This window comes from Cynoglossus semilaevis, chromosome 16, assembly GCF_000523025.1.
Source record: "Cynoglossus semilaevis isolate Cse_v1.0 chromosome 16, Cse_v1.0, whole genome shotgun sequence".
Lineage (NCBI taxonomy): Eukaryota > Metazoa > Chordata > Actinopteri > Pleuronectiformes > Cynoglossidae > Cynoglossus > Cynoglossus semilaevis.
The window spans coordinates 4,700,206-4,725,110 of NC_024322.1; the positions used below are offsets into that span (position 1 = coordinate 4,700,206).

The following is a 24,905-nucleotide window of genomic DNA, read 5'->3' on the forward strand; positions in this document are numbered from 1 at the left end:
GGTCTCTGCATCATAAAATATTGTGTGCTTTAATATAACGTAGTCAATGCAGCAGGAGGAGTGTCGACCCAAAGCCAAAGCTAATGAGAGTAGTGAATGTTCAGTGTGTGGCCTGATTTTTCAACGGTCAATGGTCAAGAGCAGAGGAAGAAACTGAGAACAAGTACCTCCGAAGAGCCGCGTGTCATCCTGGTAATGTTCAGTGGAGAGACCTAAACATAAACACGTTCACGTTCAGATCAAATGTGGGACACGGACACAGACACAGACACAGACACAGACACAGACACAGACACAGACACAGACAGCAAAAAGACAGAGCAGCGTTCAATCACACCGTCCTAAAATTGTCTGCCTCTCGTTCCCTCATCAATTTATCTCACACATCAATAGTCACATTCCATGTTTCCTTGATTGGACATTAATCCACCAACAATTTTGCTCTGGCACCGATGTCGGCGACAATTTACTTTTTGATTAAAGCAGAGATGCAACGCAGTTAGCAGGGCTCGGCGCCTCTGCACAGTTTCCCCTCTGATGTTAAATTCTGTCTGGATCAACTAGGCTGTGTTTTATCAGCTCTACACCAAGACTACAGTATAAATATGGGGCATCAGTTCTGAGTAGAGAACAGTGTGTACCACGGGCACTGACTGACACTACTGAGCCAGAGTCTGCACACATCCGAATATGTTCAGACAGAATTTTTACACGTGTATTAAAGCAAGAAGAAGAAGCCGGTGAGGATAATACATTTGTTCGACGTATCGTCGCCGTATCAGCCGTGCATTCTCGTACTGATAACACACAGTCAGGGGAGAAGCTAGTGAGGAATACAGTGATCTTTTAATATAAAGTTAGAAAGAATGTGAGAAAAATGTCTTACTTGACAGTTTCAGGGCATATTTCTCAGTTTTCTCTTAATTTAGAGAATTGGTAGGTTTTGTTTTTGCTTCCAGAGTGTGACTATATAAGCAAAACACTTTGCCAACGAGCAGGAAAAGAAAACACAACACCAGACAGTGACTGTGTGTGACAAAGCTGACGTCAAACTCTACACAACAAACAGTTCAAACTAGGACAAAACTGAGTCAGTTTCTCTGTCTTAATGCTGTGAAAACACACAGAACGGCTGACACACAGATGTGTGCACACAGATGCTGCAGTCGGTGCTTACTGCCTGTTGGGATGAGGTCTCGGTCAGGGATGAAGAGTTTGTAGCCGTAATGTTTCTCCAGAACATCAGGGAGGATCTCCAGGGCAAAGCGTTCTTCCTCTCTGGTCTCCTGACTCCACTGGTCTGGGTCTACTTTGGTGTAGGAGAGGTATGCATCGTAGTCTTTGTTTTCTACAGAACAAGAGAGAGGCAAAGACAGGATCAGGTTCAAACAGTGACCAGAAATGGAAGTAGAAAAATGTCTGTTCTCATTAAACAAAAAATACAAATCAAATTAGTTTGCTTGACTGCACCCATTGTAAAATAGCTTTGCGCCCCCTACAGAGGCGCTGCTCCCCAAATTCACCCAATTATTAATTATTTAATTTAATTATTGTTATTTATTAGTTTTACAAAATCACTGAACAGTGATCCCAATTTGAGACCTGTGTATTAAAGGTTACTACAGTAGGTATCATAATTGGATTTTGAAACCTTTACAACTGAAATATTTTCCACCAGCTGCCACTAGGGGGTAATATGGTAAAAATGTGATGGCAGGTTATATATACATGTGTTAAATAAGTGTTCTGGTCATTTGAGCATGATTTAACATGCTGCCTTTAAAAGAAATCTTGTGGGTGCCTGTAGGGGGCGTCAACCCGGTTTAGAGATATAGCTTGAAAAAGGTTTGGGAACCACTGATTTAAACCACTCCATTGAAATAAACTGTTGGCAGATGAAACATAATGTTTGATTCTATTCAGGAGGAAATGATTTGAAGCCAGAAAACTTTTCACTTGAGGAGACTCAACCCCCTGTAACTGACTGCTTTATTCTGACATTTAAACAAATGTAGGATAAAACCTGTGCAATATTTTACACTTTACTGTATAATGTTTCCTTAAAGGTCTTAACTGCGCCAGACTGTGAAATCTGTCTGTAGGGATTTGTTCCAGTGTAGCCACAGGAGCAGGACCTAGAATTTGTCAAATGGTCTGAGTCATATGGTCTGACTCAGTTCCTCCCAAAGGTGTTGGGATCAGTGCTCTGTGCAGCCCAACACATTTCTTATCATTCTCAAATGGAGCAGAGTTACACTGTGTATCAGGAGCATCTAAAGGATTCCTGGGGCTACGAAATGTCAGAGGGTCACCTGGTTCAACTGTGATCCTTATAATATAATTAAGGTTAAAAATTAAAAAATAATTTATAAATAAAAGAAGCCTTGGATGAACTGCAAAGAGTCAAATAACAAAACAGAAGCTACAGCTGACCAAAACTTAGCCCAGAAAAACTGGAAAAAAGAGCTGAAACCAATGGGAGAAAAAAAGTTAATCTATAGATAATAATTATCAAAGATTGTAGCAGAGTTAGCAAAATTAACCCTAACCCTAATACAGAAGAAACTGAAACTAAACAAACAAAAACAGCGCAAAACAAGATCAGTATCTGCCAAAAGGTTCAAAAAGCTAACAGTGAATAATTGGTAATAATGTCCTTAAATAACTAAAAGGCATTACAGACCTTAGCGTTAGCTAAAAGTGGGTAAAATAGGTCACATTTTACCAGAAATAATAAGGCCAGAAAGAGGTGATAAAAATGTCAAGTAGGACAAGATGAACCTCACATAAAACAATCAACCTTTTTGGTAATTTTCCAAAAAACAAAAAAATGAAGGAGGCTGAAAGACTACGAGTTCATTTCTTTAAGGTTTTTTTTGCATAGAAAAAGGTAACTCTGAAATAGTTTTGAAACCAAACAAACGCAGCCTTGGATGATGTGAAAAGTTAAGTGTAAAAAAAACCACCAAAATACAAAAATCATCCAAAATATATTGACCTCCAATTTCAGGATGTTTATGCTTCCATTTGTCACCGAGAGACGGAGCAGGGAGCCCATCCAGTCCCCACATAGCAGAGGAGGGTGGGCATGATTCCATGACATATTGAGACTGATCTCTTTTTAAATGGGCAACAAATTGAAAATCTGTCTCCTCTCTTTCCAATGCAGCTTCAGCAGCAATGCGCACAAACACACTCACATGCACACACAAATCACGTGCACGTTGACTCCAACAGCAGAGAGAAATAGTGGAGGGGAGAGTAAATGAGGGGCCGGGATAGAACCAGAAACGACATCTGTGTCTAGCCAGGAGTGTGTTATGGATAGAAGGCTTTGACAGAATACACACCAACACACAGACTCTAGAGGGGGAAAAACTGTCTCAGACATGGAGAGGTATAAAGAGGAGAGGTGAAGACAGGGGGGGAGAGGAGTGATGGCTCGGTCTTTACCTCCATCCACGTCCTCGCTGCCAAAGTGTCTCCTATAGAAGAGCATCAGCTCGATCTTGTAGCATTTGTAGAGGGAGATGAGGAAGATGAGCAGCAGCAGGATCGCTCCAAGGCCTCCTGCAAGTTCCACTGTGTACATGAGCTCTGCTGAGGGGAAAACACACACACAAGATATATTTAAGAAATAAAGACACAATTGAGGGTCTATTGAGGTTTGTCTTTATGAATAGACAAAGAACAGGTTATTGATTCATTGTTTTTCCAGAGGTCGCTGTCATTATTTTTTATTTCTTGTTCCCCTCTTACACTCAGAAGAATGAGCCACTTTAAAGACACGTGTTTTTTGGCCTGAAGGTCGGCCGTCGCCGGTGTTTTCAGTGCTCGGCTGCATCAATTTTCACTTTGGAAGAGGCACAATGCTCATAATGAGTTTGGGAAAAGTGAGACGGTGCAGTCTAGAGAGCGACAGGGAGGAGGAAAAAAGAGGAGATCATGAGGAATTGGATTCATTTATTTGGCGTTACAGCGCTGGCCGCGGTCCATGGTTGGCCTGGCGACAGTATTTTGACATGGATAGAGGCATTTTGAAAAACAAGAGACTCCAGTTTATTCATCTCCCTCTGCTCCTGATTCCATCAAAACTCTCCCTCTGTGGTATTTACGCCTCTCCCTTCTCCTCTTCTGCCTCTCCGTTCATTTCTCCTCTCTATTATCTTTCCCTCCATCTACCCACAGACGCAGCAGAGGGAAAGGATGAGTTATGGTGTGTATTAAAGCATCGTTTACCTGGTCGCCTCATCTAGCACCGGTTCACCTTTAATCTTTGTCAAACTATGCGCTGGAGCGCTGTGCGGTTACCACGGCAACTGCGGCGTCGTTATTATAACATCACGGATGTTTTGTGTCCTATACAAACACGTGCTTCAAAGACTTTCATTTCTGCACTTTGACAACAGATCAGAGAATGGGTCTAAAATTGGGTTTGGAAACAATGGAAACCATGTGACGTAAGTGAGTTTTAAACCAAAGTCCTTTTGCAATACACCAGCCTCAAGGCTTCCATAGAACACACACAAGGACCCTAAGGCTTTAGTCTCAAGATTTGATATTATATGTCAACAAAAGAAAAGGTATAACCCCCCTAACCTGAGGCCAAACAAAAAGCATGGCTGTTTCTACCACCAATAGTCAAAGGACAGCTGACAATTAGCTTTGGATTAGCCATAAAGTAGCTAAGATTACAGAGATTATAAGAACATTTAACAACGACCTCTGGTTCAGAGCTTAAGATCTATTGCAGTTATGTTGCTGAGGTATGTTTTGGGATATTCAGGTAGTGTTAGCACGTACAAATGACATATCCTGACAAAAAACCCCAACAACCATATTAACAGACATACTTGCTGTGAGTTTGATGCTCATGTTACCATGATCACATTTGGGGGGAGAAAATGAAAAAAAGCCTTAATTTCCAATTATCTATTCATTAATTTATTTTACTCATATCTTCATATCCTCATTTCTTTAAATATATGAATCTTAAAAGGAAAACTAAAGCACAAAATACACTATAATACCAAAGATGACTGAACAAATCAGAGGAAGTCTCACTGTAAATACAATCTACACTACGGCCCATGATTTCTCTCGGTGTGTTTAATGTTAAAGCATTTCAAAAGTTATGAAAGACCTCCGTGCCTACTTTCTTTCTTCTTCAGGCTCAGTAACATCTGCTTTCATCTTTTTAATGCTAAGATCAGCAGCAGTTGCTGTTATTGTTGCTGCTATCTCAATGCTCAGGAGGGAGAGTGGGGGGGGGTGCTGTATTGATCCTCCCACACAAGTCCACACTCACAATAACATTTAGCGAAAAGTCAAACACACTCATTTAACTTTTAAAGGCACATATTGTGGATGTGCTGGGGCGTCAGCATTGGCATGTTTGGTCATAACCCCCCCCGCAACCCCCCCCAAACCAATACAGCATCTGAAAGGCCAGCGGTGCGGTTTACGCTGAGTAATGTGGATTTGATTGACCTTTAATATCTGTGGTATCTGCAGTCTGTCTTTTCTCAATACATAAAGTCTGCTTTAGTTCAGAAAGTTTTAAAGCTGCAGCAGGTGATCAATTTAGAGAAATATTCACAGGAAATAACGCAATGGATGGACAAGTCTGCTGCAGTTTAATGTATAATAATAATAATATAATAACACATTCTCCAGCTGCAGCAGCAGACGATTCATGCAGATATAAAAGACCTGAGCAGGTATGTCAGTGACATCGATTTCATTTACTCAGACTTTTGTTAAGTGGCTTAATTCAGTCTTCCCTTCAGGGTCTATTGGCAGCCATGTTATCCTGTCTGGATCTCAGACAGGGTCAGTGAAACACTGACGCTCTGCTTCAGGTCAGTGTTGGTAATGTATCAATAACTCATTTAGCCACACTTCAAAAAACCTGAACTATCACTTTAGCCTTTGACACAGTCATCGACTCACGCCGAGCGGCCGCTTTTTGAGTTTTGGGTTGGATTTTTGTAACATAAGCAAAGATTGATTAAGTTTGTACAAAAACGAAACCTTTTTAACACCGTGGAACTGGGGTTTGGAAATTTTTATATCCTGGTAGTTTTTGTTTGTTTGAATATCATTCATTAAATATAAGAATGAATGACCATCATTAATAATGACTAATCCAAAGCTACCTTGTGATTAATCTGATTAAAAACTTCAATCTAATTTGAACTAAACAAGAAGTTACAAATGTTGGTACACTAACATTAATATATCATTGTATCTTCTTATCTGTTTTGACTTGACAACTGTTTTAAAGCAGTGTTTATACATCTGAAATGTTACATCATTGATTAAAATCAAGTTACTGATGAATTTATTTGTTCCACTAATTATTATTCTTTTTAAAGTTTTGATTGAAAGACCACAAACAATCCTAGAACAACTGTATAACTCAAGTTGAAATAAAATGCAGCTTACTAAAATAACTGAGCGGACAGTCTTGAAAAAATATCTCCGGGGCCGACATTTCGTGATGTTAAAATATGGCAAAAAAAGGTTGGGAACCACTGTTGGAAAGGACGTTATAGAATGTCTGGTCAAATTATGGCATCCGTGCTTTCAAATGATTCTAACATTATTAATATTATTGGATTATTAAGCGCAGCAGCATCAGTGTACACACACAGTTACTCTGTTAGTTCAAGTTTTATGTCTTGATTCATGATTTAGGAGTCAGACTCCTCCAAAAGGTCACCAGATAAATGTTAAATAGGTAATTAAGGAACACATAATTAATCAAGAGATTAAAAAGGAGGGTGTGGTACACAAACCTTTTCTGTTCCTGAGAGATTTAACATTTAAACTTTGATAAAAGTGTTTTAAATTTATTTTGATGGAGCTGTTGAAGAGATTTAACTAAATATCTGGGTTCAAAATCAGGATCATAATGACCTCATCATGTGACAACTATGTCAACTACAATGTCTTCCTCAGTAGAGCTATCATGTACCTACATGGACTGTGGTTTAATTCCTTATAAAACTGAGGAAGTTCTTTTTAAGGTTTATATTTGCCCACGAGTTGAATATCTTCACCCAACACTCAAGTGTACTTCATGCAGTACTGGTGTGTATTTATACCATCCGTGGTATGTCAAAGAGCTCTTACCTCGTCTGAAGATCTGGATGGTGGCCTGAATACGCCCATTTCCATTTTCCACAAAACAGGAGTAATTCCCCAGGTCTTCTTCCTCCAGGGAGTCAATGGTCAGGGAAATGGCCACTTCCTGTTCACCAAGATGCTCCTTAATTACTCTGCAAAAGGTAGAAAAAAAACAAAAACACCCACTTACCAAACAATTGAACTGCGACGGCAAACAGCAGGGCTTTGATGACGCTTCATAAAGTCATTATCCTGAGTGTGTTATCAAGGAATATTGTGTAGAATTGAATATGACACAAAAATGGGCAGGAGCGGCAACATTCTTCTGTACTGCAGATGCACTGTGATGAAGCCCCCCCCCCTCCCTTTGTGTTACTGTAATTACTTCACGGTATGTTAATTTCTCTCTCTGCGAGGAAAACATATGAGAAATGAAAATCAATAAAGACTCTTCCTTGGCCTGCGTGTGTGTCTGCGTGTGTGTGTGCGAATCAGCATGTGTGTGTATGTGGAGAATCAAATAATAGCGATGAGAGGGAGATCTTTTTATAGCGGCTGCCATGGTAACGCAGAGAAAGTAATATTCCATAAAGTAAATGAGTGTCCCCCGCTGGGCTGCTTGAGTCTGATGGAGGAGGGAATGGGGAGATAATGCTCTCTCTAGTACCTCAGACACACTACTTAGCCCACTTTTACAGCAATCCTCAGCACAAACGACACTTTGGAGGAAACAAGGTGCAAATGAGAAGGCGATCGGCTCCATTTGTTTTTTGTGCAGATACGGCATACTGCAGTGACTGTACTTCAACTTTATGTATATGGTATATGGTAAAAAAAAAACAACCGCTGTTGACCAAAGTGCTTCACAGGCTTGGACAGCAAAGGATAGAAGCATTTCCTGCGCAAGAAGCACCGGTGAGAATGCTAAAAAGCAAATGTGGGTAAAAAAAGCCAACACCAGTGAAGAGGACGTAAAAAAGACAAAAATGATCTAAAAAAAAAAAGGCAAAAACATAAAGAAATGACAAGGCTGCAAAAAGAGCAAAAAAGTAAACAAATTTATTAAGACTGTAAACAGCAAAAAGGCCAAAAAAGATAAGAGAGACAAGTGTAAAATGGTTAATCACAAAAAGGCATAAAAGAAGGGGGAAATGATGAAAAGGCTAAAAGAGAGAAAAGACACAAAAGATATCAAAGAAAAGAGTAAAGAAGTTTTGCCAAAAAATTAAAATTAGTTTTCAGGTAGATACGGTTCGACTTTAGCCGACAGTCGTAGCTGGAAGACACTAGCAGTGACCTGAAACTATGTCCAACCTGTTTAAAGTTGGGAGGTCCTGCAAGAGGAGTTTGGGTCTTGGTTTCAAAAAAAGAACCTGACTCATGGATATTATACAAATAAACGTGGACATCATCTGCGTAAAGCGATAGGAGCCACGTTTCCCAGAGGAGCACTTGAAGAAGTAGCAGGTACAGAGTAAAGTGCTTCTGGACTGCATGAATGAAACAGAATATGCTTTGAATGGCAGGTGTGGAGTGGACGGGGGGGGGGAGGACGTCGGTGTGACAGAGGGTGTTCAAGTGTAGGGTCTCTCCACTGTCGCTCTTCCTGCTCGTCGTTAAGCCGATAACTGTGCATAAGGATGGCTTGTTGGTGTCAGTAATTGAAAGTGTATCAGCAGCTCCACAAAGAGGACGCGAGGCAGCGCTGCTGATGTTTGTAGTTTCAGCTGAGTTTGTTGTGCAGTGGTTTGAGGCCAGAGGCTGTGAGAGGAGGGAGTGATGAGGAAGGAAGGAGGAGGAGGAGGCATGGGAATAATTCATGTCTCTCCAGGGAGTGGTGGAGGGTACTTTGAAACCTTCCATTTTGTATTATCACACTGCACAAGCGGGCGCTGCACACGCCGCCTTAATGACCACACAGCCTGAGCCTAAAAGAGAAACTGATGGGGGAGCTAAAGATAGAGCGGAGGGATCACAAGTTTAGGGCAAACAAACGAGCACCTGGATGGAAAATGGACCATCAGTTCCCACCAGAAGCTGAACAACTGATGTCTGTACTCTCAGGCGGAGGTGCTAACCGACGGGACTTTGTTTCATGGGTGTCATTTCGTTTTAATAGTAAATTAAAGTCGTTGCCAAGAGGTAGAAACATCCTGAGGTAAATCTACGATCCTAAATACGGTTATGTAACATTTCTGTCACGATTCACATTTGAGCAAATATCTGACAGAACCATTTGGGCAGACCATTGGTCTGGAAGCTTCTTTGGACCAGAGCCACTGAATGTCAGACTGGTAAAACTCCACGTAAATCTTTATGTAACTCTGTAAAGCTCCAGGCTTTTATTTTGGTTGATCGGCTTTATTGATACAGAGTCAGCCGAAAGAATTAGACAGTGGGCTGCTCCAGGAGCTGTTCCTGTTCAATTTTCTATTTCTCTCTCGTTAGCAGAAATCCTCAGAGTTGGCTCGTTTTGTGATCGATTTTCACAACTTGGTCCTTTCTCGACGTGCACCTGCAAAGCACCACTGAAGTGGGTCAGCACCACATCGATCGACTTCTCTGTTATGCTGAGACGCATTTGTTTTGCTAATTTATTAATCCCTGCATGCTAAGCTAATGTCCAGCCATCCATGCTGCGATCACAACCGTGTCTCGGCCCCTGCTGGCACAAATGAGAATTTATTGCCTAGTCGGTTGATATAGAAGCGATCTGCACCCCCATATCGGGGGCTTCAAGTTGGATAAATAAAGCTAAGCACGTTTTGTGTGCTTGTGCTTGTTGTTTCAAGTTTTTCAAACCCAGAAGAAACTCCAAAAACACTGTGGCAAAAATAACTTGAACTTTTCCGAACCAACGTCCTGAAAGGCTAGTTGTAAAAATGATAATAGAAGCATCCTCAGAAGGGCGGGCCAGTTGTAGTTTGATACAGTCCACATCTGCATCACAAAGTCTTCTCTGAGTCGGTGTCATCATTGGCCAAAAGGCCGAGACTGAGCACTGAGGAGCAGTTTGTTATCACACAGAAATGACTCACACAAATATAACACCTGAAATATCTGTCATTTTTTACTGCGTCCTGAATGTTCAGTTTCTCTTCATCCACTTGCCAGAAATGTAAAGGTGTCAAAAAATTCCCTGTATTTGTAAGAAGTTCATGTATTTTGGGGGGAATTATTTGATTTGTTGATTTTTCTGTCATTTCCATCTCTAGTTTCAGACTGTCTATAAGGGTCTAAAACTAAGGTTCTTGTTGCAAATAAACATGGCCAGTGGTGGTGCAGCAGCAGCAGCAGCAGCTACACAGAGCATATGATCAAATACAGTATTGACCTGCCGCATGAAATATTGTTATGAATTATTGAAAAGATAACCCCTTTGGCCTGAGAGCAGGTGGGAGGAGGGGGTGAGTGGGCTCCTGGTGTCAGGGCATAACGTATGACCAGAGCCAGAGAGGGAGGATGGTGAGCAGCAGCAGCAGCAGCAGCAGCGGCAGCAGCAGCAGCAGCGGCAGCAGGGTTTTGAAATTAAATTTGTTTCTCTTGCCCGTTCATATCAGCGCACAGGCAAACTGACTTCCACCAATGCGTCTTCTTTACTTTCCTCCTCGGTGACTTGCCATATTTGTTTCTCTCTCCACTCCTTCCCTGTCTGCTCCCACTCTCTTTCCTCCCATCTCTCTCTCTCTCTCTCTGCTCCCTCCCACCCTCTCCCCCTGCCTCTCCCTTCTCCCCCTCCCTCTGTGGACCATCTGCATGCTGCTATAGGTGAGTGCAGCAAAGCAGATAGCGATAGTGGCGGCGGTGTGAAAAATGGCGGTTGTTAACCATCTGACAGGGCTGTCTCCCCAGAGCAGCAGCCTCTCCAAACAGCCCTAATGGGAAACATGCACACGGGCCAGGGAATGGACTTGTTTTAAATGTGTTACACTGCTCACAGGGGGGAGACATGGAGATGGGCTTGTTTTAAATGTGTTGGAGGCTGGGGGGAGTGAAGCTCAGCCAGCAGTCTTTAGTTCAACTGGAGAATCAGACAGTAGTAGGAGATGACACTTGGTGCATTTGTCTGGGGCAGATACAGATGAGTGTGGGCAGGAAGAAGGGCATGTACGAGTGTTTTTTTCTCTCCACTGAGTTTCTTTTTTTCTTTCTTTTTTTTGGCAAATATAAGTAAAATAAAAGTAAAACAAGTTTGTTTCTCGCAGAAGTAGAACTCAGGTCATCTCAGGCCATTTGCACATCTTTCTACTCTTTTGGCTAACGGGCTAGTTAACAAAGGTTTAATTTATATTTAAAAATACACATATATTTTACCTTTTGTGTAATTTTTAAAAATAAGATTTTAACATCAATTTAATAAAAAAACATCTTTCATTTCTAGGATCCTTATTTGCTTCATTGTTTTATATTAATTGCTTTTACTCTAAGCCTTGATTAACATTTACTGTTGATTAATGTTAGTATGGTTTTGTTTGCAAATATTAAGCTGTTATTGCTCATTTATAGCAAGTGTGCTAATTGGTTAACTAATACTTTAATAATCTTTTTACTTTTTTTATGAATTTCTAAAATCAAACATTTGATTATTTTTGAAAACTTTCACATTTAAACTCATTTTTTATCCTTTGTGTTTCCATTAGTGGAAGTGTTAGCCTTTCTTGACAACATACATATTGTGGCCTGTTTTGTTAGCTGTTTAGTTTTATTAGTTTTTAGTTCAAAGCTCCACTAAGGTTTTTTTTTTTAAATCACTCTAGCTAGTACACTATGAAGTACTGTACATTTACAAATCATTGCAGGTTCCTTACTGTGGTAATGAAGAGGATGTTATAATTAAAATATATTTTAATACACCTGTAAAAGGTTCATTCTTCTGCACTTGGTCCCTTTCACCACAAGAGGGCCAACACTTGGCCCTAATTTTGAGAAAAGCTTTCTGCATTTTCTTTAGAAGTTTGTTGTTGTTGTTGTTTTTTGATGTGTAAAGACTTTCTTTTGGACACAGCTGCTGAATCCAATGATGCCTGGGACAAATAATCAATATACAGAGCAGTGCAGCACAACAAGGCAGCACCAAATCTCTGCCATTGAAGTAATGATGTGCACAAATGTCAGCTGTTACACTTTCTCAGAGGCCTGCCGTTTACCAACCAAAGTGTCCGTTAACCATTTAAATGACGCCGATACACAGTGAACTACATGGTCATGTTTGTCTGCCAAAATAATTCTCCTGCAGTTTAACAAGAGTGAGTCAATTTGCCGTCATTCTCCTCCTCAGTAACAGGGATATTGTTATGTATAAAAGATTATCCACTTTGCACCTGCTTTCCCCAGGACAAAAATGTAATTTAAACAGAGGAATGAAAATGTCAAAACAAGTGAATAATGATCTAAAATGAGCCTCGTGTCTCCGCACGATTGAAGGCAGTGAATAAATCTATGGCAAATGCTTGGCTTAGTGTTCGCAATTTGGAGTTAATGGACTAAGACATGCAAAATAAAACGTTGCTTTTTGTCCTCTAATATTTTCCAGTGAATTTACCCACAGGCTGCTATTATTTCCTCATTAACACCAGGACCAATTAAATGATTTATCTTTTTTCCCCGCAGCTCTTACTTCATTTCGCTCTCCTGGACTCGCTCTTCATCCAGGTCTTCGATGAACTTCTCCCCCTTCATCCAGTAGATGAGAGGGCTGACGTCACCGTTGTAGCCAAAAAAGGCTCTACAGGTGAGGTTCAACGGAGTTCCTGCGAAGACAGAGGAAAAGACACATTAATTTACAACAGACATCCAGTTGAACTGATGTTTTTATTTCTCCAAAATGACTAAACATTTCACCTCAGCATAAATGAGACCTGATGGTGCGATTGACTATCTCTGATATGTTCACACCAGCAGAACGAGATAAAACAAACTGATCTCAAAGCACGTAATGAACACATGATGGCACTAAAGAGCTTCATAACCTCCCTTCCCTCAGAGACTATTAAAATAACACAGAAGGCAAGCGGAAGTGAGAGGAGGCTGATGATGGTGATATTATTTCATTCTGAGTTGCTGCTCAGTGTGAAGGAGGGTCAGGAGTCAACATCTGCGGTTTACTGAGAGTCAATATGTGGAAGATGAAGCCATTGTCATCAAAGGGCAAATTATGGCTTTTTCCCCCCTTCACAGTGAACTGATGGCTTATCTTCTGGCTTCAGCAAAGAGAGTAAGTATTCAGAAGGAAGAAGAATATGGTTATATTCCAGCAGCAGTTGGACTCAAATATATTCTTTCACATCATTCAAGTTTGTGTGTTTCTGACGGTGATTTCAGAGTGCTGAGCTGGAGGCAGAAGAGTGACAAATGTAATGTGATCTAGTCTAAGTCTGGTACAGGGACACTGTTTCAGGGACATCTTTAGGCTAATCTTTAGGCTAATCTTTAGCTCTCTTGACTCCATATATTGTTCAAGTTTTAAGCAACAGTTTTCAGTCAAATACAAGCTTTTTGTGCCTTGTATATGCGATAACCTTAGGTGATTTTGCATTCTGAAGCTAATTCGTAGCTTATCTTTTATCTTGTATCGACTATTCTTTGCCTTACCTGAAGTTTAACTTTAAAATATATCTTAGTTAAAAAAAAAGTATTTTTGTCTAATGGACTTTTTCATGATTCAATGATGATGATAATGATTATATAAAAGTATTTCGCATCTGGCACAATTAGCAAATGATTGCCTTCAAACCATTCAACGACCAATTACCTTTAATTTATATATATTTCAAATAAAAAATGTACTAATTTAAAAAAATGCTTCAAGTGCAGTCCATTTTATGCAACTTCATTATCTCTTACGTTTCACTGGAGGAGCAGAGTGCAAACTAAACAGGCTTTGACATCACTGTCATAAAGAATGAGCACATGTTTATTCTGCTTTGCTCTTAAGTGGAAACTGTCAAAGGCGTGCCATACGGCTGCTGCCTGTCGGCGGCGTGTAAGCAACACACGTTGCACGATCGTCATGCGTAACATACGGTAAAGTGTACGACTTTCTCTGAGGCCTGGGATTTTGGAAAACCGCAGCAGAAACTCTGACTGTATGTCAAGGTCGCTGGTGAAACACTGCTGGGTTTACAAGCAGGTCTGTTTGCACTAAACCTGCAGAGGCATGTTTTCATGCTCAGGTTACAGCACCATGGATAGCTCCAGTGTTGTTGTGGCCTCAACAAAATCCAAATGTTGGCCAAATGAAAAAATCATTTATTTAATTTTTAACATGATTCTGCTCTGTTTTTGCATCCCATAACACCAACACGTTTCCCCTCTTGCGTTCCCTGGCAGTGTCCGTGACCAAGGTTATTCTTTAATGCCTCCACGTGTTTGAACTCAGAGCTCGTGTCCTCTGCACTCGCACTGCCCACAATCGAGAGGCCCAGCTTCAAACGATATCAGTAGGTCACTCGCAACACAGGGAAAGTTTTATGACTTGCAGGGAACGAGCCGCTGTGACAACACCCAGGAATGAGCTGATAGTGCTGCCTGTGAGGAGAGGCAGCGGCTGACATTTCCAAAGTTCAACAGCCACTCTCTGCTTGGTATTTGTGCAGAGCCAGGCTCGACAAAGAATACAAGCTGTACCTACAAAACAAGGAACCATGTGTGAGCGTGCACGCACACACACACACGCGCATGCCAGACAATTTTTTTTTTTTTTTACCCCAAAAGAGCTTGATCTACCTAGAATCTACAGCCATCGTCTCAGAGTAACAACTTCTCAGAGGATGTGAACGGCTCGTTAGGCTGGTTCTTCTGTCAGACTTGTCATTTTTCTTTCTTTCCAAGCAGTTTTTCCTTTATTGTAAGACTGCTGCTCATGCACAGTGACGTCATTCTAAAACTGAAATAAACCAGTTCAATTATAAATAACTGAAATCTGAAGAATCTGGTCAAACGACATGAACACATTATAGATTATTAATAACAAACTTCATAGCAGGTCTGAACCAGGGTACAAGTACATGAGGTACTGTAGGCTCTACAGCATGCACAGCTCCCTTTATCTTTCATAAGACTTCCAGATCATTGGTGGAAACTACAGAAAGTCATTTTGACATTATCTTCATGTTTCATTCATTCACAAGGCCATATTAAATTGATCTGGGCTTCTCTACCATCACATCTCACATTATTCAAAGCCCTGGTCATACACTGATGAAAATGTGGACTGCAGCGTCCATTAATGACTGTTTGATGGATTTAAGTTTTACTCTTCTTCAAACGTGACGATGCTCCAATCTCATGGCACACCGAATAAAACAAACAAACAGCACTGCTGTAGAACTGAACCATGTCTGACTGAAAAACACATTCTTAAATCAGCTCCTTGGTCTGCGATTCATTTTCAGCAGTTCAGGCGAAAGTGAGTCACGGCAGAAATATTAAAGGTAAAAAAAAAAAAAAAGGAAAGGAAGAAATCCTGAAATGTATTATATTTCAGTTCAAAGTTTACAGAGACCTGGGACACAGAGAAAACAGAACAATAACAAACTTTTATGCCACTTCAGCTCAAAGGACGTCTCCATTGGTTATTGGACAGTAACACAGTTGGACTGCAGATATTTCTGACAACAGATTTGAGGAAGAAAGTGTCTGCTGTAGCTTAGTGTGCAGAAGGTTCAAACACAAGGAGGAGCATTGGTTATCTTGGTGCTGATTCCAAGTCTGGATGAATGAGGAGGAAGGTCATTTTGTGCCAATATCACTTCTACCTGCTACAGTGACTTCTCCTGAAATGGAGGTAAATCAGGAAACAGAACCATCACGGAGTGAGAGGATGCTTCAGCACCATGGACAGCGCCAATGCTTAATCAAACATTCAAGGATGTAAGAGATTATACGACTGAGATCAAAGATGATCCAGTCTGCTTGACTACATTTTCAGGTCTCTGTACTGCCACTGGGAAGACAGATATGGTGAAGGTGGGCGCAGGTTATAACAAGGACAAAACAAGAACTGCACCCCCCAGTGTAAGCCACCCACCGTTCACAGTTATTTGTGTAGCAAACAGGCGCGACTCCTCCTCTGAGAACAAAAAGCACAACTGCGCGTCCCTTCTATGATACAGACACAAGGTTTCCCTTTTCCCTCCGTTTCTGAAGAAAATCCTCCGTGTTATTTCACCCCCGAAGATCAATGGCACACCAGGAATTCTGTGCTGCCGGCAGTCACTGCCTGGAGAGGAAGTTTCCACCAAGCTCCCCGAGAATCACAGGAAATTGTTCAAGGCTTCACGCTGTCCCCCTCAAACTGCAATGCCTTTCCTTTGTTACTTCTCCTATTACTGCAAACAGCGCCTGCACAGACTCGCAATAAAAGTTGGTGATTGTGTTCTGAGATATTGGCTATTTATTCTTGTAAAAGTTTCTTCTCTTGAAAAAACACGACGAGGACGGACGCTGATCAGGCTTGAACTTCTCCAATTACGAACATTCTTTTTGACTCGAGGAAGAGGCGGAAAACATTTCCATGGAAACATTTGGTTAGTTTTTGTTTTTTAAACAACAACTTTGTTGCTTTAAGGCACAAGAGCTGATCTGATGTTATATCCAGATCTAATAAATTATAAATCACATATATGTGGAGCAGACATGGCCCTCTGACAGACATTGAATATTTTACAGAATAAATCTGAAAATCTTCACCAAGGACCAATATTCCATCCATCTGTTTCTACAAAATGAAAACATCTAAATATGAGCTTCAACGATTGAGCTAAAAAGTGAAGTAAAATAAAGGGTGAACAGTTAATCAACAAGAACATGATCCTAATCATGTACTGGTCACTGTGTTTGACCCTGTGTTGACTGTGTACAGATCAACCCTCTAGTGGTGAGTTTAAGAATAAACAGATGTCACAACCTGTGTATTTCTTTTGATAGTTATCTGGTTACAAAAAGACACCGACTGCATGCTGTTCTGTCCATTCTCACAGATGCATCAGTGATGTGTGTGTGTGTAAGTGTGTGGGGGGTGAAATCATTTTTTGTTGCCGTGCCACAGCGGGGGAACAAATTGGCAGGTTTACTCTGCGACTCTTATCCACCACTGCTATTACCTCTATGGTCATAAAACACGCTCTGCATTTGAATTTAACATTCCTTCCTCTACAGCTGGGGCCATTCCATTTCCACACACAATATTCCGGTGTGGAGCCAAAACGACACACACGCCTGTGATATTTATTTTCTCTCTGTGTTTGAAACCGGAGACGGCGGTCGAATAGCATAAAGGGAATGGTGTTTTCAAAGCGGCAAAAAAAAAAAAAAAAAATGAATGTAGAAAACATTAGTCGGTAATAGGCAGAGAAGACATTATTACATAAAGCTGGCGTGACTCTGCCCTCAGCCTCTGAGCCAGAAAACTGCCACCATGTCAAACCAGTTGAGGTTTGAACAGATGGTGGGGAAACCATTAAGCAGGACTGGAACAATGAGGTGAATCACACAGGGGTACAGAAAGGAGGAGGAGGAGGAGGAAGAGGAGGAGGAGGTGAAGCTTTTAAAACCCCTCTGTTCTCTCCTGCTGTCCGGCCTCACAGACCTGTCATCATGATCATGATCTAATATTATTGTTCCAAAGGCAGTTTGTGTGTACGAACACCAAAGAAAAGTGGGTTTAATGGAGTGTATGAATTTCTATTTTCTTTGTAGGAGCTCCAGAAACCTACAGTTGAATTGTAGGTGATTTCATGTGTGGTTGCACGAGGTGTGGTCCACTGAGGTCAGAAGACATGGACAGTCATCTGGGACTAAGAGTCCTGACCAGAAACATCAACGTGCCGGATTCATCTACAACTGATTTGGTTTTAACTTGAATTATTAGCTCAGTTTAACAGAAACCCAAAGTCTTTCATTCCTCAGAGAGAAGTTACATGATAAAAGAACGCAGTTTTAATCCTTTCTATTTTTTATAAGTAGTTTTAAATCTGTGATTCTGATATTAAACTGTTCTTCTTCAGAGTTACCCAGTGGAGCTGGACAAATGTTATAGTATATATTTAATAAGTTTACATATACTGTAAATCCCCCAGCAGTCATTTTAGGTAAATATTGTTAGATATAAAACTGTATTTATATCTGCTTTGGTGATTGATGATTTTTGGATGTGATTTTTTTTTCTCTCTCTCCATCCCTGGCAGGATGCAGGGTGATGACCGTTACCACAGATGACCAACTGGGTTTATGTCAGGGCTGTCTGGCCAAGTCATATTTTTAGTCATCTCATGGTCTGTCTCCACATGGCTTCCCTGACAAAATGTCATCAGAATAAAAATTCTGGAATGATTGGGTTCAATTTCAACAACTGAATTGTACCTCTCTGCTCTGCTCAGAGTATTTTTTTTTTAAACCATCATTTGGTTCTGGCTGCGTTCCTTCATTTCTTTACGTGGTCCCCGCTCCGTGACACTGAAATGTTTCGGATGAACCCTCTTTTTTGTCTGCCATTAGTGGAATATGGAGAAAAACTGGTGTGAAAACCGATGCTGTGCTTGTTGAATCTGTGCCGTGGATCGCACAAAGGCATGATTAAGTGTTTTCATGAGTGCGTGTTTTTTTTATATTTGCACATGGCTGTGTGTTGTTTCAGCTTTCACACACGCGTGGGCGTGGAACAAATCCATGTAATCCCAGTTATCGACCTCCTCCTCCCAGCTGAGAGCCTGATGGAAAGACGATTTAAGAGCCATCCTTTATTTTCTCCTTTCTGCTTGCTTTAGAAACCGAATGTTAAGTTGTGGTTGAGTATATTTTTGGAGATATATTCTCATTTTTAGCAGAGTGAGAAATTACACCCATATCTGGGAGACAAATCTGGAGTACGTCCAGGGAGCCGGCTGGTTCATCCTGTCTCTGTGCTACAGTAAAAAAAAAAAGAAGTCACTATTACTATTCAGCTAAGTAAAATCCTACAACCAGGTATCATATAAAAAAGGGAAGAAGAACTATTCTTAGCCACACTTGAAACACTTTAGTCGACAGTGACTGCACTTCTGGCTTGGCAGTAATGTGAAAGTAAATCAGGCCACTTTTCAGGTAATTTGTAGTGTCAGGAAAAAGTGTTCTGAAAGACTGGGGTTCTCAGCTGCCACTGCTAGGTCTCCTAAAGACAGCACATTGGGTAAAGTTGTGTTCTCACCCTTAAAAGGGTTTAAAAGGAAACAGATGATAAAGTACGACTGGAGATGATGTATATGAGAGGCTACAGGTGTTTGGATACACAAAGGATGAGATCTGCCAGAAACCAAAGTGGGGAATGGAACAGAAACACGTCGTAGGCATTTGTGACACAACAATATTAGACAAAACTGAAATATTTCAAATAATGAATCCATTTGATATATACTGGCTATACATCTCTTGCTGCTGACTGCAGAGTGGAGCGATTCAAAGTGTAAAAATAATGCATTCAAACATCTTAACACCACTGTACGGGCGAATCTCAAATCGATGCAGCGACGACAGTCATTTAAACGTACAGCAATTGAGTCTGAGATGAAATCTTCCTTATTCGGGCAATAAAGTACATCTTATTTTATCATGCCATAATTTAATGTTGATAAATTGAATCTCCTGCCTTTTCTATTACCTGCATTTGGCAGATAAGAGGGTAACTGCTCACATGTGGAGGAAATATGAAGGACTGTGAAATGTCTTTGGCTCCGATGAGCCGATGAACAAATGTATAAATGAATGAGTGGTGGAGTGTGTGTCCATTACATGGGGTCATGGATTAGATCTGCATCATCTCTTGGTATGCGTTTAGATGTATTGGGGATAATTAGGCTCCACAGCGCGGCCGCTCAGACATAAAGACGCAAGCGTCCATTCCATTTTCCCTCCAAATCGAAATGGCAGAAAACAAACCTCGCAAAGAAAACAGTCCGCAGATGTCGTTCAAAAAAATAAATAACTAAATCAGCACAGATGCAAAGAAAACTCAGAGTGAGACTGATGTACAAAGAGCCAGACAGAGGGGCAGATGAATCAACACACAAAGCCAAAAACAAACAAAAAAAAACGACCCAAAAAACAAACAATCTCTTATCTCTGTTGTTAGAATCCAGTGAATGACTCGCCTTGTCTTTCACGTGTCACCGCAAGAAACTCGGTCGGTTTGTGTGTTCCTTTGTGTGTGAGACAGTCAACAACATGTGTTATTTGTAGAATAAGATACAAACTCTTTCAATAAGTCACTGTGAGTGCCTCTGATGTAACACAACACACACATGGACGTCGTACACAAGTTTTACAATTTCAAGGCTGGACAAAGGCTGAAACACAAAGAAGATACTCTGAGTTTTACTCTAGCCAATACTTCAACACTGCATTTTCCTCTTTTGTTCAGTTGTTGTTCTTTTTTTCCCTTCCCAAAGAATGACAATGTCTCATTTTGGCACACTGTGTTTTCATTTTCTGGAACTGCATGTAATTTTAAAAATATGTGAGGTTAGTGCACAACATTTTAGTGACAATTGTGGTCTAAGGTTAGGAGTAAGGAGTCTTCAGGAATTAGATTTAAATCACACATCTAAAAACGGGATTTGAAGAATATTTAAAATAGTGATTAAACTTTGGCTGCCAGCGCCACCTAGAGGACTACAACAAACGTTCAGTTTTGCACCTGAGGCCACATATGTTATCAAATGAAGACCCCAGAGATGTTATTCACGAGAAGCTCAGGTAAAATGCAGCTTTCGACCACATGGTGGCGGTAAAGCATCAGTCTGTTCTTCAACAAGTTCTAATATACAGATATGAAGAAGTCTTCTTCTCTATGCTAGCTGTAGCATAAAGTACGGAGCCTTTTTTAAAACGAAAAAATGTAGGCAAATGTCGTGTGGATCGACTGCAAGGCCCCAAGGTCAAAAAGGTTAAGTAAAATCCTACTATCAAAGATCTCATAAAAAAGAAAGAAAACGAAGAATGGACAGGAATAAAAACTCGCACATCAAAGGGAGAATTGAGAGGTTTGAAAAACGATTATGTTAAAGAAGCAACAAATCGGTGTGACCTCGACAAGGAGCAGACTAAAACCACAGTCTTTCCATTTCCACAGGTGACCCCGCCCCAAAAACATGAATTTATCAGTAAGAGACGTGGCTGCAGACTTGTTTCACCATATTGTCCAGTAAAACTATTTACTTGTTAACATTTACACAGCACTGATTTTGTCATGCACTAATTCAAGAAAATATACACAGAAAAAAAAAATCAACAAAATAGGCTGAATGTCTGCTCGTTAGCAACTACTGTAGTTCGTAGCAACGCCCTCAGTCCTCCACTAATGCCCCAGAATTGACTGAAGACTTGACTGCTGGTATTTTGTCTCTCATTTGTGATTGCTGGCTTCCACAGTGGCTGGGATGTCACAAAGACGAGCCCATATGTGCGAGTGTATCAAACTCTCAGTGCAGCAGATGAATGGATGTGAAAACAGCTTTGAAGCAGCAAACTCTCAACATACGGCCCATCAGTCTGTACAGTGAAGGTCAGAATATCAGATTGTTTGCATCTAGCATCTATTTCCAGCTACGTGGAGCTCTAGCTTACTTGTGAGTGTGCATACAATTATGGTACAAAACGGAGGGAATAGAATTCAAATAGTAATTGCCAGTGAATTAATTAGTTGAGTCAATATTATTTGTAAAGTCAAGAAACACATTTGGTCTGAGTGGAATCTACAGATTTAACATGTAAATGAAGGAAAATTAAAATAATCTCCCCATAAAATTCCTCTGTTACATGGACGGATGTATACATGTTATACTAAAGTGATACAATGTACTGAATGGTGTACTTCACACACACAGAAACAAATATAAATTAGATTCAATCAAATCAGATTTTTATTGAATTTGTTGCTATTTCAAACCGTTAGATTGTTGGTTTGTCATAATCAAATGTAAATAAATTATTATTAAGCTTCAAGGAGAGCACCGACAGCTATCAAAGGTCTATTTGTTTGGAAACCAAAAGAACTGGGCCACTAGCTTCCATTTGCACGAGTTTCTTTAATACACTCTATAATACATCACAACCTCGTACAATTTAATGGGGCGATTTTTCTGCACTGAAGCCCCGAGGTCCGGACTGTACAAAAAACAAGGCCCTTGAGTGTCCTTAATATTTCAAGAGACATTATCATAAAAAAATAGCCGTCACAAATTCTGATGTGATATTTCTCAATTCTGGTGAGTCAGGCTGCTTTCAGGGTCTTTTCAGACATTCAGAATTTTCTGGTCTTCAGACTGCCTAACAAATCGGTCCTGGACATGGTGTGGCCTGCTCTGAAAAGGTGAGCCTTATATTGGATTGCCCACAGGTACCAGGCTGAGCATCCAGTGTGAGTAAAGGAACAACCCGTACCTATTTGTATTCATGTACGTAAAGCCACGTGGACTTCAGGTCAACTCATCTGGGTAAGGACTTTGGAGAAACTAAAAGTTTTACATTAGCATTATAAATAGAAACAATTCTATTTGTGTCAGAACTAGATTAAGTCGTGGCACTGCCAAGAAGCCATTACAGCTGTGTATCAGAGATCTGGACCTCAGAAGATGACTGTGGGGATAATTCTACGATCAATGCACACAGCTCTTAATATAAGGCTGGCGGTGTCCTTGGAGGACATGGACACTTGCCTTGTGTGTCATAGCGTCTTAAGTTGGCAGTGAATGAGAGCTTGAGGGTGGTTTTATGTCATTAGTTGTCCTTGTTTGACCGCCTCTAAATTAGAAAAAAGAACTGAAGACAGCACCAGGTTCTAACAGGACAATGAAATGGCCTGGGATTAGGAGCACTGAAAAACTGTTTACTGTCTGAACAGAAAAAATTTAATTTCAACAAATTTAAATTGCTAGCTTATCATGGTTTAGACCAGGTGCTGACAAAAAGGTTGGGGACAGTAGGACTTTTTGCCCAATAAAAGACCACAGATTAGGACATGTGGGAGAACTGGGTGAGGTACATGCTCTTTGAAATGAAAACTACTACTACTGAGATAAAATCTTTGTATTGTCCACTGGTGTTTGTCTGACTGACCTCAGAGAACCAGACAGCTCTTTCAGTAGATATTTATAATCTTCTCCTTTAGACAATTTCAAAACTCAGCCTGGTTCTTGGTGCTACTGGTAATGACCACTTCACAGAGGCTGGTGTGAGTCACGGTATTAACAACGTGCAATTTAGACTTTCTTTTAGCAGCTCTGTGTTCTGAGGTTCAAGTTATAACAACAATTTCAACAGGCTTTTTGGCCAACACATGCATGTCCAAGTTAAAATTATGGAATTCTGTTTCCAGCTTATCAAATTATAGCTTTAAGAGGTGTGTCAAAAAACAAAATTACAAAAGAAATGCAGCCCTTCATCTGAAGTGAAAATCATCAAAAATGTAATTTATTGCATCAAACACTGAGTACCTCAGCTTCTGACAAATGCCTCAATTTGAGTCTGCATATTTTAAGCATTTAATTAAAACTGCCAAACTGCTAATTTGTGTGTGTGCAAGTGCGTATGACTCATATGAGAGGGAGGAAGATGGAGAGGAAGATGGAGAGGTTGACGGAGAGCGGGAAATAGTCAGTTGTGAAGATTTCTCGCAGCGATCGCCACGGGAGAATCTGACACGAGGCATGTCAGTCATGATTCTTCCCCCGCAAGGTGTGAAACAAGTAAGAAAAAGTTCACCTGGTACTGTCTGATCCTGTCTCTGCACACGGGGAAAACAGACGAGCAGCCGATGAACACCGAACTGCGACATTCTGTATTTCAAACTGTCTTAGATTGACTGGTGCTCCCCGTGTGTTAGCGTGTGTTTTTGCTCCCCTAAAGTGACACACTGCCTTAACATGACACTGAAGAAGACGCCATTATGTTGTTAGTGTCATTATAGTATCATTGCTGTGATGGTAAAATAAGCTGATTATAGCAGTTGTACTAATGTTGAACGAATGGAACAGCCGAAAACTTTGTCCTCATTCACTACAAAATAAGGGCATTATAACAGGGGGCAGATGGATGGACAGGTTAGTGCTGTAGTTAGCTATGGTTTGCTAACATGTGTTAGCCGCAAGCCCTCATAAAGATCTGGTCTTTAACATTGTAAGGGTTAGCATGTCATGTGTGATATGTAAGACAATTTATATAATCAACCAACACAGAGTATACAGCACACTGACTTTAGGGTATCTAACTCACAACGGTCTTCATATCAAAATCTGATTCAGGTCCACATGGCAAAAGACCTTAAAAAATAGATATAAGATCTGATATTATAAGAATCGAGGTTCAAACTATTTGAATTTTGAATCGTACATTTTCCTACAGGTTTTCATTTATATGTACAAAGTTACTTTGGTGGATTTGATACGGTGACGGTGCTGACTACATGTAGCTTCAGTTACACTGAGTATACGGAGGGTCTGCACGATGACAAGACTGGGAAATGAGAAGTTTGGAGGCTGATGTGATATTAAGAAACAAATATGGTAAAAAGAGTGACAAAGACATTTCAAAGAGAATCTCAGAAACTCATTCCCACTGCTTTAAATATAAAATCCCGCTCCGTCCTCTCCCAGATTCCTGTCTGACTGCAGCAGGAAACGAGAGACGAGGGGACGGCGTCTGCAGGGAGCTGAAAAAACAGACAGGTGTGTTTACTGTTCTCTGGTCGTAAGGGGAGTGGGATGCTGAGCTTAGAAAAGTCCAAATCTGTCATTTCTTTTCTT

At 40.6% G+C, this 24,905-nt stretch overlaps 1 protein-coding gene across 8 annotated transcripts in view; it reads right to left on the minus strand.

Moving 5' to 3' along the window:
• il1rapl1a (interleukin 1 receptor accessory protein-like 1a) overlaps positions 1-24,905 on the minus strand; it is a 186,791-nt gene that overhangs the window by 1,717 nt on the left and 160,169 nt on the right. For 5 of the 8 annotated variants that reach the window (XM_025064072.1, XM_017040080.2, XM_025064071.1 and 2 more), the window contains 5 exons: positions 12,749-12,881; positions 7,138-7,283; positions 3,454-3,600; positions 1,178-1,348; positions 168-212 (listed from right to left, as the gene is read on the minus strand). In XM_025064072.1, coding sequence (XP_024919840.1) covers positions 168-212; positions 1,178-1,348; positions 3,454-3,600; positions 7,138-7,283; positions 12,749-12,881 — 642 coding nt within the window. The remainder of the gene's footprint in view (positions 1-167; positions 213-1,177; positions 1,349-3,453; positions 3,601-7,137; positions 7,284-12,748; positions 12,882-24,905) is intronic. The other 3 variants (XM_017040081.2, XM_017040083.2, XM_025064074.1) reach the window with 3 other exon arrangements.